The 16,954-nt window shown below is 52.3% G+C and overlaps 1 protein-coding gene across 7 annotated transcripts in view; it reads right to left on the reverse strand.

Annotated features, from left to right (window-relative positions):
- Positions 1–16,954, reverse strand: part of LOC133753512 (uncharacterized) — a 212,508-nt gene that overhangs the window by 13,858 nt on the left and 181,696 nt on the right. For 2 of the 7 annotated variants that reach the window (XR_009865069.1, XM_062184187.1), the window contains 2 exons: positions 5,609–5,684; positions 523–610 (listed from right to left, as the gene is read on the reverse strand). Coding sequence is in view for 5 of the 7 variants with exons in the window: in XM_062184187.1 (XP_062040171.1) it covers positions 5,610–5,684 (75 nt within the window). In the remaining 2 variants the exon portion in view is untranslated. Of the gene's footprint in view, positions 1–503; positions 611–1,662; positions 1,718–5,608; positions 5,685–8,283; positions 8,380–9,804; positions 9,882–14,259; positions 14,356–16,954 lie in introns of those variants that run through there. The other 5 variants (XM_062184180.1, XM_062184181.1, XR_009865068.1 and 2 more) reach the window with 5 other exon arrangements.

The raw sequence follows: 16,954 nt of genomic DNA on the forward strand, positions 1-16,954 counted from the left end.
CTCTGTTCCCTAGTTTCTGAGTGTAAGACTTGGTTCTTCCTTTGAGGAAACCACTTCAATTTATACAAAGGAATGGGCAAATGTATGTTCATGTCTCTATGTGCTATGTGTGTGTAGGATACGTCCAGTGTTGTCTACATTATACATGTGCAGCTGTCCAAGTGTTGCTCAGGACAAGGGAGCAGCCTGAAATCACCACACTCACTGCCATGACCTGATGACAGATTAGAAAATGTAGGTCCAGAATGGGTCTGCTGACTCAACAAAAGTCAATGGAATCTGAAAGGCTGCGCTCACAAAGAACACCTGGGAACATGTCAGTAATGAACCTCCCTACTGTGTGAAGTGAAGAGGAGCCGGCCACTGTGTGCACCCACACTCCAGTAGTGGAGAAAGAAAAGGGGTTCAGGCTGAGCCTTTAGACTTCCTACCTGACCCCTGCCAAGCTCTGATCAGGGAGCCACATCCCAGGCAGGAAGGAGTCGGGAAACACCATGACTCACCTCCACACTTGGTCTTTGGGCGTGTTGTGGTTTCCAAGGAAGGGTTGTGTCCTAGGAGAATGCACCTTGCTCCTGGCCTTGGCAGACATGCCTGATGGGTGATGCATCTGGGAGCAATATGGGGGCAGGAGGAATACACAGAGAGAAACAGGACTGTGAGATGAAGGGGAACCAGATCCACATGGCTGAGCTTCTGCAGGGCTTCTTGACCCTTTCTAGATTCCCAGCTCTATGGACAAGGAATGGGGATCCAGAGAACCTGTGGGAAATGGGAGCCATTCCAGCCCCTTGTGCCCTTTGGCTCCTGGGACTCCTCAGAAAGGTGGCAAATGAAGGCAGTCTGCAAAGGCAGCCGCCAAGCCCCTGCTACCCCCTCTCCATGCCCCCACACCGCTGGAATCCTGGACAGGGGTTCCTTTGTCCTCCTAGATGCCAATCTCACGCCTCCTCAGAGGAGGGGCAGGGGGCATTTGTAACAAAGATCCTCTCCATGGGAGCGGTGCAGCACAAATGCCTACTCGTCCTCAACTCCCCCTCCATCTTCCCAATCTTCTTCCTAGACCTTTTACTACTAAATAAAATAGAAACTAGTGTGGATCCTGGTGGAAACTTGCAAACTGGTGGCTCCCAGCTGACGTGTGTGGCCCTCCACTTGACAGGCCACCTTCCCTCCAGGGTAGTACTGGGCATCCTCCATAGGTTCAGAAGAAAGGGGTCCATAACAAGTCAGCCTAAGAATGTGAACACATCCAATGGGAGCTGCATCTTTGTTCCTGGAGGTCGGGGAGAGTAATGGAGATACCTAGAGTCTACGCCCAGAGCTAGATACCAACGCACCGACCTCCTACCTGGGAATCCTCCAGTGTGGGCAGTGTGGGCCTCAGGCAGTCAGACACAATGAGCAGGGCCCAGGACACCCAGCTCACAGGAATAGGGAGGAGGTTCTGAGTAATAAGAAGCTGCCATCCCTTCACGATGGGGCCTGAGCCTCCACTCTGATCACAGGGATGCTCCCTGGTCTTCAGACAGCGAGGCCAGTGAGGAGTGGAGCCAGCACCACACTAAAGACACCTATGCTCCTAACACCTGCTCCTGGGCCAATGCTATGAGAACTCCCAGGAGAAGGTGAGCAGGGAAAAATACACAGATATAATTGCACCTTAATTAGGAGAAATCTGTCCATAGTGGTTTCTCCAACATGGATATGGGAGAAACTGAAAGGGAAGGGCATAACATACATGTACATATAAATATACATGCACATAAACCATAAAAATGCAACTAATGGGGCCGGTGCTGTGGCATAGCAGGTAAAGCCACTGGCCTAGAGTGCCAGCATTCCATATGGGCGCCAGTTCGAGTACCAGCTGCTCCACTTCCAATCCATTCTCTCCTATGGCCTGGGAAAACAGTGGAAGATGGCCCAAATGTTTGGGCCCCTGCACCTGCGTGGGAGATCCAGAAGAAGCTCCTGGCTCCTTATCAGCCTAGCTCCGATGTTGTGGCCATTTGGGGAGTGAGCCAGTGGATGGAAGACCTCTCTCTCTCTGCCTCTAATTCTGCCTTCCAAATAAATAAGTAAATATTTTTTAAAAAATGCAACAAATGTGTGTGTATATGTGTGTGAATGAGTGAAGGTGTAGGGCTCAGTGGAGTGCACAGCCACATTTTCATGGAGAGCATCTCAGAAGAAGTAGCAAAACTATAGGCCATTGCCAAGGTCAACTGCATGGGGATCCACAGGGTGATCCTCCTGACCCATGGTGGCAACCTGAGGCATCAAGGAACACTCAGTAGGACGGGACTACCTTAGATCTCTGGAGTTGACCCTGGGCGTCATCTGCCCTATTCTCACCTGACTGAGCTCCTGTCAATTCCTCTTCTCCTCACAGTGTCAAAATCCCACAGGGCCTGCCCCTGGGCCCTTCATCTGGATAAGGTACCTGTCTGCTGGGCTCTCTCTGGGTTGGGCAAAAGAGAGGAAATCCCGATACTACTCCAACCTGAAGCTATGAGTCTATGTCCCCAATGAAAGCAACCATTCTACCGAAGGTATGACCTGACTGGTTCTGTATAAACTCCAGAAATGGGCCCAGAATAGAACCAGGTGGTCAACATGAGACTGGGGCCCAGATCCATAGGGAGATGACATATCAAGACACCCAGTTCTAACCATTCCTTTGCTGTTCTGCCACTTCACCACCCCACACACGGATACTGCTTCTAAGGCCTGCTGATTTGGGAGCCAGTTTAAATGTTTTTTCATCCACAAAGGGCGGAGGGAGAGACAGATGAGCCAGGGTATTTGCCTTTTCTACAGCAACAGTGCCATCAAGCGGAAGTGCTTTCAACATTGTCTCCATCCCGCTGTGAGTCTGGGGTGCTGAGGGAGTTTGACGGGTAGCTCAGCCACCCCAAAAAGTAACTCAATAGAGGATGAGAAAACCACGTAGCAACTGACATCCACTAAAGAACCCTGGGCATCCAAGTCTGCTTGGGTAAGGTCTCAGTGGAGCCTCATACTCGGTGGCTGCCACGTTTGCCATGTTTTGAAACCAAGAAACAAAGTGCAGGGCATCTGGCCTTTTGGTACATGGCAATGAAGAAGTTCCTGATAATTTCTGGGTAAGTGAAGATCAATTAGAATTATACAGCCATTTCAATTCATTTCATGGACTTTACTCCCTCAGAGAGAGAGGCTGCATCTCAGGACATGTGGTACCTTCCTGTCATTGCATTTTCTGGCCCCTCCCACCCTAGCAGGTATCCTTATATCCTCAGTGACCTACAATGGGCATGCCTCTCAGTGCTTCTGTGTACATGCACATAGTGCACTGGGGCATTGGAGGGCCATGCTAGGCAGGCTGAAAATATCAGTACTGGGCTAGACACGAAGGAAATGGGCCAGATTCTACCTGTGCCAACTTGAGGTTTTGTACGGCTAGGTCCTCATGGTCTCTACATGGGATTTTGTGATCTAGGACAACATGAAGCCTTCAGAACTTGGTCAACAAGTTTGTTCTCAGGGCCATACAAGGGGAACAAAAAACAGGCAAAATGGCCAAGTCCCTGTCTGGAACTGAGGCGCAACACAGAAGCTTCTACAACTCCTGCCCAGACACAACTGCCCCCAGGCTCCTGAGCTCTGGATTGCTAGGTCACAACCGCCAGGTACCCTGCCCATGTCCAAGGCCTCCACGGCCCACACAACCTGGGGCCAAGCTGGCCCGGACCTCCAAGGACTCTGAGCCCACCCTCACTCTCCAGTCAAGACAGTCCTGCACAGGTGCGCAGCCGCCAAGGCTGGCGGGATCCACAAACCACTTTCTCTTGATGGCAGTACTGCACGGCAAATGCCACCTGCCCGCTCCCGCGGGTCCTCCCTCCACCCTTCATGCAGCAAAAAACACCCAGCGCTGTCCAGGCTCTGAAGGGAGCAGGAGGAGCTGCTGCACAGCCCTGGGTGCAGCACCGTCCTTGTGCCCACACAGCCTGGCCTCAGCACTCTACATGGCCACTCAGGCTCCAGAGCCAGGGCTTTTTGTCTCAAACAGGCACCCTGGCAGCCTGCCTCATTGCTGCCTATTTCTCAGACACCCGTGGCTCAGAGCAACTGTATCGCAAGCTTCCCCCAGGCCTCCAGCAGGCTCTTCTGGCTCCCAAGCCACAGTACTGCCCACACCCTGAGTTCCCTGCCGAGCCAGTCGTCTCCAGGACAGTAGATGGGAAGAGCTGGCACGACTCATAAGCAAGTTCCTCATTCTGGCACTATTTCACCAGAAGCACTACCCTGCCCTGCCCCCATGAATATGCACTCTGCCTTTAGCATAGGAAAAAAAAATCATCGAATGATTATACCATGGACAGTGCAGCTTCAGGGGCCCTGGGCCCATGCGGCCCAACTGGCCTCTTTGTTCCTAAGAGAAAGGACAAGTCATGCTTGTCGCTTGACTTGCTGACTGCTGAAACCCAGGGCAACCTGTTGCTTTGTCCTGGCCTAGCACTTGGACTCTTGCTGGCAGCACTGCAAGATGAATGCCAACAAGCCTTCCTGGCCCCTCATTTTTCCAAAGATTCTTCTGTCTGAAACCTGCAATCTGGTGGCCCCAAGTGCTCACATTTGACCCCCCCCCCCAACTTCAAGGCCTCTCCCCTGTAGAGTGGTGTTAGGCATCCTCCATGATATCTGTAGATATGCCTATCCAGGCAGACCACCTAAGAATCCATAAGCAGCCAACCGTGGCAGAATCCTTAACACATAAGGTGCGTGAGACAGCAGGTGATGCCTTGGATCTGTGCACAGGACCACAGTCACTTCACCCACAAACCACTTGGGAATGTTCTGATTCGGGCAACCTCACGGGCTTCTGAAAATGCAGCCTGACCACAGAACATCAGACAGGCGGACACAAAGGGTGGAGGCACAGGGGCAAAGAGTGAGGAGACCACAAGGTCTCAGCGCTGGGTTCCCCTCACAGACTATGCTCTCGGATCAGACAACAGGAATCGCCTACTTACACTACTTAGAAGTCAAGAGAGGGGCCACAAGCCCCCTCAAGCCAGCACCCTTTTCTAGGTCTGTCAAATCAGACTGAGAGGCATGGCGCAATTGGATTTAGCACGATGGAGTGAGAGAGCAGCCTTACACTTCCATCTGGACACCCTCTATACCAGAAATAGTGTTCACAGATCTGAAATGGTCTCTTGGGGGGCCTCAGGGCACTGATCTGGCCCCAGGACTGATGTGATCACAGCAGGCAAAGGCACAAGTAGGCAGGGGCCCACACTCACAGAGAGAAAGGCAAAGGCCTGAAAACTCTGCAATTGCCCCTGGCTCTGCAACAGACAGTCTTGCCCATGTGGGACCTGCTTCACTTTTCTCTCAGGGCAGATGGCCTCACAGGGAACCTAGCCTAATCCCTTCTCACTCTCCCCTGCACCCTGGCATCTGAACTCCCATTCCATGGACTTGTGCCCATCCCCTTAGTGGACTCACATTGCTGTGATAATCAATCCCCTGTCTCCTTGTTGGACTCCCACCTTGATCGGGAGCCCCTTCTACCAGGCAGGTGAACAGCACTGCCCTGTGTCAGGATCCCACCTACCTCAGCACTGTCTCCTTCCTGAGGGCTGCTGACACCGCAGGGCCTCTGCTGCGGTCACAGCATGAATAGATTCTTCCTGAAAAGCAGAAGAGACAACACTCATCACTCACCCACAACCCAGCACACACAGTACCTGGGATTGGCTGTGCTTCCCTGTCTCTCTGTCCCTCTGCCTGCAATGTAACAGCAGATGTTCCTCACTCCATGAGGACCTGGGAAAGGGTGAGCAGTCTACTGTTGAGATTCGTAGTCGGCTAAGCCTCTGCCTGTGGGCACCAGCATCCCATACTGGCGCTAGTTTGAGTCCCAGCAGCTCCTCTTCTGATCCAGCTCTCTGCTGATGGCCTGGGAAAGCAGTGGAAGATGGCCCAAGTCCTTGGGCCACTGTCACACGTGGGAGATCTGGAAGAAGCTCCTGGCTCGAGCTCCGGCCATTGTGGCCATTTGGGAAATGAACCAGTGGATGGAAGATATTTCTCTTTCTCTCCCTCTGTCTGTAACTCCAGCTTTCAAATAAATAAATATTTAAAAAAAAACCCACTAGATTGATATATTTAAAAAAAGATGACTTCCCCGCACGTCCTTTCATTGGAACTCGTGAGTACCCCTCCCCGTGCCATGTGTCCCTGCAGAGCGTCCCTCCTCATCTGTGTTCTCAGTGACGCCACAGGAACACGTACTGGAAAATCACTGCAGTATCCGTGAATGGAACCACAGAGCCTCTAGTGGGTTAGCGGCTCCTCTGCTTTGCACACTGATCTGGGGAAGGCAGGATCGCCACTCCAGCTGCACACAGACCTGTCCCTGTGCTCTACAGGGATAAGAGCAGTCCTGGGAGGATGAGGCCATGTCTCAGTCCCCAGCTGCTTGCCTCTGACACAGACTCTAATACGATGTAGCCATAACACACTACTGTGGTTCTGTTTGCTTTCTTTAGCACTGATTACTTGAATGATGAAAACCAGGAAAATTACACCTGGTTTTCACTGGATGGAAGGTCCATAGGATGTGCGGAAGGTAGGACAAGATGGGAGATATCAGTGTGTAATGTTAAGGGCTACCATTTTCAAAGGAAGGAATCTATGCACTGGACTATCTCCAAGATGGCTACAGGAGAAAGACAAAGGAAAATGAGAACACATACATATGTATATACAGAAATAAGTGAACAAACATATAACTGTGCATATGCATGTATGAATGAATCAATGAGTCAAAGAAGGGAAGGGCTGGATAACTAGAGAGCAAAAGCACTTTCATGTACAGATTATTCAATTGGCTGTTGACCCACCTGCCCTCAGGGAGGCCAGTACACTCTAAACACCGACTGGGCCCTCGGCCTGACTCATGGATACACTGAGACACTGCATAGGGAGTGACTTTAGACCCAAGGAGGTGAGCCAGGGCATCATCCTCCATATGCACACACCAGACATGGCCCCAGTCCACTCCTGCTGCCCCTACCATCGCCTATTCCCTCCTAGGATTGCTGCTGTGCTGGCGCCCGGGGTGAGATGTGGGCTGGATTAGACTGCTCTATGAGGACAGAGGAGAGGCAATGGTGCACAACTAAGAGGGGAAATCATGGCCATCTTCCCATCTGCTGGATGAGCAATGCCTCCACAAAAGCAGCAATGTATCCAGTGGAATCCACCAAGTGTCCACAGCATGCCCAGAACACCGGGAAGCGGTGAACATGACATTTGCACATGGCATGTGCTCATATAACGACACATTCACAGACACATCAGTTCCTCTGGATGCATTCCCAAGAGACCTGTATCTCCCTAAGAGAACTAGAGAGGCATGCATTTTCCCCATAACCCCAACACAGCAAACCACCCTTCTAGGGACTGGTTGGCATTGAGGCCTTCCCTGGCTTCCATCTGCAAAGGGTAGAGGCCAAGGACAACGACGCTAGGACCGCTGGCAGTTCTGGAAAAACAGTGAAAACAAGTAAGTTTTTTCTTCAGTGCATCTTCAGGTGTTTAGTCCTATAAAAACCTTCCAACATGAAGAAGAAACTCCATTGGTTTAGGTTCCCACAAGACTCATGGACCTCTGGAAATGGGGAGCCCTTTCCTTGGAACCTTCACTATTGGGTTCCTGTTTGTGGAGGACACCATTATTTTTTTCAGCCACAAAAGGCGGAGGCAGAGCTGGGGAAGACGGGGTGGTTCCATTTCTGGAGCAGCAGCGCCATCCAGCGGAAGCCGTTTCAGAATAGCGTGCACTCCATCCATCCCATTCTATGAGGAAGGCTCCAGAAATGAGGAAGACTGGCATCCAGGCTCACACACAGGCATCACCAGAGTTCCTGTGGAAAGTGAGAAAGCAGGGCTCCCCCACAATGGGATCCTGCGTGGCCTGGACTGCAAGGCTGCAGAGGTCGTGGGAGCCGGTCCTCAGGGACCGCCATGGTGCACAGCCTGGAGCTGAAGCAGCTCAGGGCACTGTGTCTCTGCACAGGACAGGAGGCAGCAGGTCCTGACTCTCCCCACCAGGTCACAGCAGGGAGCCTGAGCAGCTCTGCTCCCCCTGCACTGTGTGAGCTTGACTCTCCCTGCCCTCCACACCCTGCAGGTCTCAGGAGCACAGCAGATTCCTGCTCCCTGATGTCACAGCTCCCTCAGCACAGGAGACACCTGACTGGCACTGAGGAGGAGCCCGCACACCGGTCACACTGATGACCGCTGTTCCCGCTGGACTGCATCTGTGCTCCTGCGGGGACCGGGGTCCTCCTGGGATGGCCGCCATGCTGATCAGGTCACCTACGAAGGGGCAGAGGTAGGAAAATGCTCCAGTCCCTATTGGTGCTCATGTAACCCCCTTTCCCTCCGCAAGTCCTTGTGTTCCTCCACCAGGCAGTTCCTGGGACAATGGGAGCCTTCCAGACAATTCAGAGTAGAAAGCAGGCACCCTAATTCACTCCTAAGACAAGGGGAGGGAGAAAAATGCCTGCAGCACCCGCTCCGGACAAAATGGCTGAGGCTTCCACAAGCCCCGCCCAGACATGGCCGCCACCAAGCTCCGGAGCCTACTAGGCCACAGCTGCCAGGGGTCCTAAACTCAGCCCCCTGGTACTGACTCTGTCCGGGGCCTCTAGAATCCACTGGATGCGGAGAACCAAGATGGCCCGGGACTCCAAGGCCTCTGAGCTCTACAGAGACACAGCCCCGGGACCTGCCTGCACCCTCGCGTCCCTGGGAAGCCAGTTCTGCGCAGGCGCTCAGCCGCCAGCCTGGCAGTTTCCGCAACTAAATTCCTCTTGGTGGCAGTATTGCACCACAAATGCCATCTGCCCTGTACCCGCAGGTCCTCCCTCCTCCCTTTGTGCAGGAAAAAACACCCAGCACTGACCAGTTGTTGCCCAGTATGGCCTCAATCTAGCAGAATGGCTCCAAATGCTTCTAAGGGGAGCAGGAAGAGCTAGGGCAATGCACTGTGTGCTGAACCCTGCCACACCATCTTGCCCAGGAGGTCCAGGGCAGCAAGATAATCTGGATCAGTCACTGACAAGTCATATTCTCATGATGTCTCTCATCCAGGCAGACTTAAAGGGTCTGTAGCCAGAGGTACTGGGAAGGAAGAGAGGGAAGAGTTACAGCCATCCCAGGACCACAGGCCTCAGTACCTCTCTACACCCATAGGGCTCTCCCCTGCTCTGTGAACAATGAGAGTCCCACACTAAGGCCACTCAGGAGGGGAGACAGGGGCCACACCAAACACACTGACTCTCCTTGCACATGACCCAGGATCAATGCTGGAGAACTCCTTATATTGGCAGAAGGAAACACATATTGGTGCTGACTCAGGAATTAGGAGGAATCTCTATCCACAGCGCATCAGACAAATGACAGGATGGAACAGGAAGGGAAATAAGTATGTATACATAGATTTGATTAAGCTAGGTGTGAGAAGTATCTTCACAGGCCAGTGAGAATGAATGAGTGGAGGAGTGGTTGTTGAATGGGGGCACAGCCACAGTTGCACGTGGAGATACCTGGGTGGTAAATCCAACTCACAGGTTCTGGACAGGGTCACCTCTTTGTTAGAATCTACTCTGCACTCCACCACAATGGGAGACACAACCTGGGACTCTCCATAGGGTGTGACGACCTTGGACCCAGGGTATCAACCTTCCTGTCCTCCCGTCTGATGTGGGCCCTGTCACTTCCTGCTGCCCTGCTTCTTACCCAGGCCAGCTGCTGTGTCTTTGAGCGGGATGAGATGCCAGTTTTAGAAGTCTGCACTGTCCTCTCTCTGGGATGGGCTGCAAAAGGACAAAAGAGAAGAAATATAGAGAGGACACCCAGGAATTCATCCTTATGAGGTTAGGAATCAATAGACCCAGGAAAGCAACAACTCTGCCTCTGAAAACAACAGAGTACCAGACCTTTATAAATAAATACACATGCAGCTAGAAAGGTAGGAGTGGTTAGGGCTTATAATGCAAAAAGTTATGATATCTGAGGGGACCTGTAGACATCCTTACTCCTTTTGTTGTTTTCTACACAGTAAGATTCCACAAGGGGAGCAAAGAGAGGAGGAGATCCGTTTCCTCAGGACCCCAAGACAGCTGACACTGTTAGGAAGGCCTCGTGCATTTGGGGCCTTACATTAGTGAGTTCATCCACAAAGGGAGGAGGGAGAGGAGAAGGACGGGGCAGGTGGCAATTGTGGAGCAACACTGCCATTAGATGTATGGAGCTGGCGCTGTGGCATAGCGGGTAAAGCTACCTACCACCTGCAGTGCTGAAATCCCATATGGGCGCCGGTTTTAGTCTCAACTACACCACTTCTGATCCAGCTCTCTGCTACGTCCTGGGAAAGCAGTGAAAGATGGCCCAAGTCCTTGGGCCTCTGAACCCATGTGGGAGACCTGGAAGAAGCTCCTGGCTCCCTACTTCAGATCAGTGCAGCTCTAGCTGTTGTGGTCAACTGGGGAGTGAACAGATGGAAGACCTCTCTCTCTGCCTCTCCTCTCTTTGCACAACTCTTTCAAATAAAAAAATAATTTTTTTTTTAAAGTGTGCCACCTTTCTTCACTCCTAAGACAAGGGGAGGGAGGAAAATGCCCATAGCTCTTGCTCTTGACAAAATGGCTCAGGCTTCCTAAGCCCCGCCCAGACATGGCCGCCCCTAGGTTCCAGAGCTCTTCTTGGCTAGACTGCCCGTGCCATGAGTCCTGAAGCTTGGCCCCCTGTAACTGCCTGTGTCCAGGGTCTTCAGAGCTCACTGGATGCAGGGAACCAAGCTGTCCCAGGCCTCCAAGGGCTCTGAGCCTCAGGACCTGCCTGCACCCTCACTTTCCTGCCATGTCAGTCCCGCGCAGGCGCACAGCCAGCAAGCTTGCGGGATCTGCAAATGAATTCCTCTTGATGGCAGTATTGCACCACAAATGCCATCTACCCTGTACCCCCCCCCCCTCCCTTTGTGCAGGAAAAAACACCCAGCAGTGTCCAGTAGGTGCCCAGCAATGCTGCTATGCAGCAGGGCAGATCCACCTGCCTCTGAGGGAGCAGGAAGAGCTAGGGCAATGCACTGGGTGCTGGACCAATCCGGTGCCCATGCAGCTTGGTCTCAGGCACCAGCTGCGATGGATGCTCCTTAGGGCATTCCCAGTGGGGGTAAGGCATGTGTGTTTAGCCAGGCCACCCCGACTGCACCACATATAGCTTCAGCACTCAGGAATCCAGGAAAAGGGCCCGGGCCCAGGGGCTCCGACCCAAGCTCAGCATGTCATCGGTCAGATTCACATATTGTCACTGAGCCCTGGGAAGCCAGCATGATCCAGAGATCCTGGGCAGCCAATTAATCTGAATGAGTCACTGACAAGTCATATTCACATCATGTCTCATCCAGGCACACTTAAAGGGTCTGTACCCAGAGGTACTGGGAAGGAAGAGAGGGAAGAGTTACAGCCATCCCAGGACCACAGGCCTCAGTACCTCTCTACTCTCACAGGGCTCTCCTCTGGTCTGCAGACAATGAGGGTCCTACACTCAGGAGGGGAGATGAGGGCCACACCAAATACACCGACTCTCCGTGCACCTGACCCAGGGTCACTGCCTGAGAACTCCTTATACTGGCAGAAGGAAACACACATTGGTGCTGACTCATGAATTAGGAATCTCTATCCACAGTGCATCATTCAGACAATTGAGGGGATGGAACAGGAAGGGGAATAACTATGCATACATAGACCTGATTAAGGTGGGTGTGAGAAGTATCTTTATAGGCAAGTGAGGATGAATGAGTGGAGGAGTGATTGTTGAATGGGGGCACAGCCACAGTTGCACGTGGAGCTACCTGGATGGTATAGCAAGCCCACGGGTCCTGACAGGGGCACCTTCCTGTTAGAATCCATTCTGCACTCCTCCACACCATGGAGACACAACTTGCTCCTAGTTCTTACAGATGCAAAACAACCATGGGTCAATGTCCCATAATCCTCGTGGAAAGGTGCCAGCCTGCCAAACCTGTCCTTGGCCCTGCCTGGACCCTGTATTGCTTCCATTTCCACACATGGCCAGGTTGCTATTAGAGGAATACCAATTTGAGGACTGATAAACAAGACTGTGGAGATGGAACAAATGCATGAAAACACCAGAAAGCCTTGTCCAGTACCACACACGCCTTTTATTACTCCTTTGCCATTTTCTATTAAATCAAAAACCAACGTGTGCCCACTTAGATGTAATCTAAAACCTGGTGCCCTAGCTCTCACAACTGGCTCTCCATGCTGAAAGGACTCTCCATGTAGGGAGGTCCTAGTCCCAAGGCCTACAATCCAAAGAAATTGTCTCCATGAAGCCATCTTAAGAATGTATACTTGCAAACAAAGCTGATATCATTACCACTGGACAAGGAAGAGAGCACAGGAAATAGCACCACTGGCAGCACAGGTGGGCCCAGACCACCTACCTCCCCACTGGGAACTCTCTGACCTGGGGGTTCTCCTAGTTGCTGGGAGGTCAGCCTGAACACCAGGTCTCCAATGGTCAGACACAAAGATGGGAAGTGCAGTACCACCACCTCAGAGATACAGGGAGAGAGGGAAGATTAAGGATCCTCGACCCTAGGACAGCAGGACCTGAGCACCTGGCTCCTCTCCAGGGCTGCTCCCTCGTCTTCAGATAAAAAGGATCCAACAATGGGCATGCAGCAGATGATGTAGGTACTACAGCCAAGACACACCTCCCCTCCTAGCACCCAACTCAGGTCCCCAGTTGTTGTCCAAAGCCCATCAGTGAGTTGACAGGGAAAATACATAGACATGATATCCAGGATGGAATCTATCTCCAATAAGAAAAATCAAAGAGAATCAAAGGAGTAGGGCAAAGCAAACAGACCAATTCAAAGAGAGTACTAAGTAAGTATGCAAGAACATGCAGGGTGTGTGCCTGCTTAAATGAATGCATGAATATCCGAGTGAGTAAAAGGCTATTTGGGGGCTGAGTGGAGAGAACAACAAGATGCCACACCCAGACTCCTGGAAGGAGCTGCAGAACCTCTGCCCTTATCCAAGGTCAGCTGTGGGCTGAGCCAGGGCTCCTCCACCTGACCCATGAGTGACAACCTGGGGAACTCAGGGTGAAGCAACTACCTCAGATCCCTGGAGGGACCCGGGGCAAGACCCAGACCAAGCACGGGGAGGAATTGTTATCAGGCCTGGCATCCCCACAATGTCTTACACCCTCTAGGGCTGGTCCCAAGTCCTTAAAAATTTCTAAGACTCTGGCTAGAGAAATTGCCTCTGGGTTTCCGAGGGTTGGGTACACAAGGACAGAGGAGAGAAATGATGCAAAAGTTAGAAAGTTGGGAGGTTCTTGTCTCAGACCACTGGACAAAACACAGGATGCTACTGAAGAAGACAAAATACACTGAGGCAGGTTCAATTACCAAATTTTGCACAGAAGAGTGGGGGAGTAGTTACCATAACCAAAATAAATATATGAAGGATGTATCTAGAGATACACGGATTCAGTTTATGTCCCCCCACTGATATTTACCTGCTCAAGAGATAGCATCCATTAAAAGACAGCATTGCCCAGCTGCCCTCCACACTGGAAACCTATATTCTTGGGTTCCTGTATGTGGAGTACACCATTTTTTTCAGCCTCAAAAGGCGGAGGGAGAGAAGGGGAAGACGGGATGGTGCAATTTCTGGAGCGGCAGCGCCATCCAGCGGAAGCTGTTTCAGAATGGCGTACAATCCATCCACCACATCCAACGTGGAAGGCTCCGGAAATGAGAAAGAGTAGAATCTGGGCTAACACGAGGCATCACCAGAGTTCCTGTGAGACAGCTGGGCTCCCCCACAAAGGGATCCTGCGTGGCCCGGACTGCAAGGCTACAGAAGTGGTGGGGGCCAATCCTCAGGGGCCGCCATGGTGCACAGCCTGGAGCTGAAGCAGCTCAGGGCACTGTGTCTCTGCACAGGACAGGAGGCAGCAGGTCCTGACTCTCCCCACCAGGTCACAGCAGGGAGCCTGAGCAGCTCTGCTCCCCCTGCACTGTGTGAGCTTGACTCTCCCTGCCCTCCACACCCTGCAGGTCTCAGGAGCACAGCAGATTCCTGCTCCCTGATGTCACAGCTCCCTCAGCACAGGAGACACCTGACTGGCACTGAGGAGGAGCCCGCACACCTGTCACACTGATGACTGCTGTTCCCGCTGGACTGCATCTGTGCTCCTGCGGGGACCGGGGTCCTCCTGGGATGGCCGCCACGCTGATCAGGTCACCTATGAGGGGACAGACATACGTGCTCATGCCACCCCCTCTCCCTCAACAAGCCCTTGTGTTCCTCCACCGGGCAGTTTCTGGGACACTGGGAGTCTCCCAGACAATTCAAAATACAAAGTGTGCCACCCTACTTCACACCTAAGACAAGATGATGGGCAAAAATGCCCACAGCTCCTGCTCAGACAAAATGGCTGAGGCTTCCACAAGCCCCGCCCAGTCATGGCCGCCACCAGGCTCCCGACTCTCCCAGGCTAGGACAGAGGCTACAAGTCCCGGAGCTCAGCCCCTGCCAATGCCTGTGTCCAGAGCCTCCAGGTTCCATTCCTTGCAGGAAACCGAGCTGCCCTGAGGCTCCAAGGGCTTTGAGCCCCCCTCGGAAATGGCCTCAGCACCCGCCTGCACCCTCACGTCCCTGGGAAGCCAAGTCAGTTCTGCGCAGGTGCTCAGCCGCCAGCCTAGCAGTATCCGCAACTGAATTCCTCTTGATGGCAGTATTGCACCATAAATGCCATCTGCCCTGTACCCACAGGTCCTCCCTCCTCCTTTCATGAAGGAAAAAAACGGCGCTGTCCAGTGGGTGCCCAGCATGGCTGCAATCCACAAGGGCTACTCTGCCTGGTTCTGAGGGGAGCAGGAGCAGCTAAGGCAATGCACTGGGGGCTGTCAAATTCTGTGGCTCCCAAAAAATCTAGCTTCCTACCTAGGCGTGCTCCTACGTCTTCGAGCTGGATGAGACGCTGGTTTGGGAAGTCTCTGTTATCTCTCTGGATGGCAGCATACAGCCTGAAGAGAGGAAATCCTAAGAGCAGATCCTTGAACTCATCGTTCATCAAGTTAGGACTCAAGAGCCCCAGGAAAGCAACAACTCTGCCTCTGAAAACAACATCTTACCAGGACTTTATAGGTAGGGAGTGATTAACTTGACTTTAGGACTTACAATGCAAAAAATGATGATGTTTGAAGGGACCTGTAGATATGTTTATTCCTTTTGTGGTATTATACACATTAAAATTCCACAAGGGGAGCAAAGAGGGGGGAAATCAGTTCGGCAGGACCCCAATATAGCTAACACTGCTTGGGAGGCCGAGGGCTTTGGGAGCTTTACTCATGGAATCCGCAAGCTGGGGAGCGTTTCCTTGAACCCTGACATCATTGCAATCTCACCATGGCCTGGTAGCTGCACCACAATATGTATCTTGGGATAGGCAAGCAAGGCCATCCTGATGGCAGTCATGCATGACAAATGCCAACTTGACTTGTCCAGTGCCCCACAAGGTCATATCCTCTTCCTCTGCCATTTTCTACTGAAGCGAGAGATGATCTATGTCTGTGCATGGTGCAACGTGACATTTGCTGCAGCCAGCACTGACATGGGACCCTCTGTCATGTGGGGCCTCCTCCATGTAGGCAGGTGACAGGCTTCTGTCAGTAGATCAAATGACTCCTCTCTCAAATCACCCTAAGTGTATTTCAACACCTGCAAACACGGCTGTTCACCGATGGACGTGGATGAGACCACAGAGATCTCACGCACGGAGATGTGCATGAGACCACCTCAGTCTCTATGTTATTCTCACCAGGATAGAAGAATCATAGTGAGGATGACAGGGTGCTGGGAGCGCTGTACAAGGTCCACAACTTTGCAGAGAAAACAAGGGAGTCTTCGGAAGACAGCATTTGGCACAGCAGGCTGAGCCGCCACCTACAACACAAGCGTCCTATATGGAAGCTGGACAGAGCCCCAGCTGCTCTACTTCTGATCCAGTTCCCTAATAATGTGCCTAGAAAGCAGAAATAGATGGCTCAAGTCCCTGGGCCACTTCATCCACGAGGAAGACCCAAGTGGAGTTCCAGGCAACTGGCTTCTATCTGGCAACCTGGCCATTTGGAGAGTGAACCAACAGAGGGAAGATCTCTCTTGCTCCCTCTTTCGTTCATTCTCTCTGGTAACTCTGCCTTTCAAATAGTGATTAAGATGATATTCCAATGAAAATAAGTACTGAGGTGATAGATCCACAGATGCATGTATTTTGTTCCGGTGCTTCTCAGGAACATTTGTATGCTCCAGTGATAGATGTCAAATAAAGGCCACCATGTACTGAGGGACCTCCACACAGTAAACCTTAGTTCCTGGGGTTCTATGTTTGGAGCACGCAAAGAATTTTTTCAGCTACACAGAGCAGAGGTAGAGGTGGGGAAAAAAGGTGGGGTTACAATCCTGGAGCAATACTATCACCCAGCGGAAGAAGTTTCAGAATGCCGTGCAGTCCACCCATCATATCACATCACAAGCGCAAAGCTTCGGAAATGAGGAAGAGTGCGTTCCATTCCTGGTTGGAGAGCAGGTACACCAATAGGTGTTGAGAAGAGTGCGAGCTGGGCTCCTCCACAAAGGGATCCAAAGAGGCCTGGCCTGCCAGGACCCTGAGGTGGTGGGGGGCTGTCCTCAGGGCCAGCCATGTTGCACAGCCTGGAGCTGAAGCATCTCAGGGCACTGTGTCTCTGCACAGGGGGGGAGGCAGCAGGTCCTGACTCTCCCCACCAGGTCACAGCAGGGAGCCTGAGCAGCTCTACTCCCCCCCCCCCCTACTGTGTGAG

Source organism: Lepus europaeus, chromosome X (genome assembly GCF_033115175.1).
Source record: "Lepus europaeus isolate LE1 chromosome X, mLepTim1.pri, whole genome shotgun sequence".
NCBI lineage: Eukaryota > Metazoa > Chordata > Mammalia > Lagomorpha > Leporidae > Lepus > Lepus europaeus.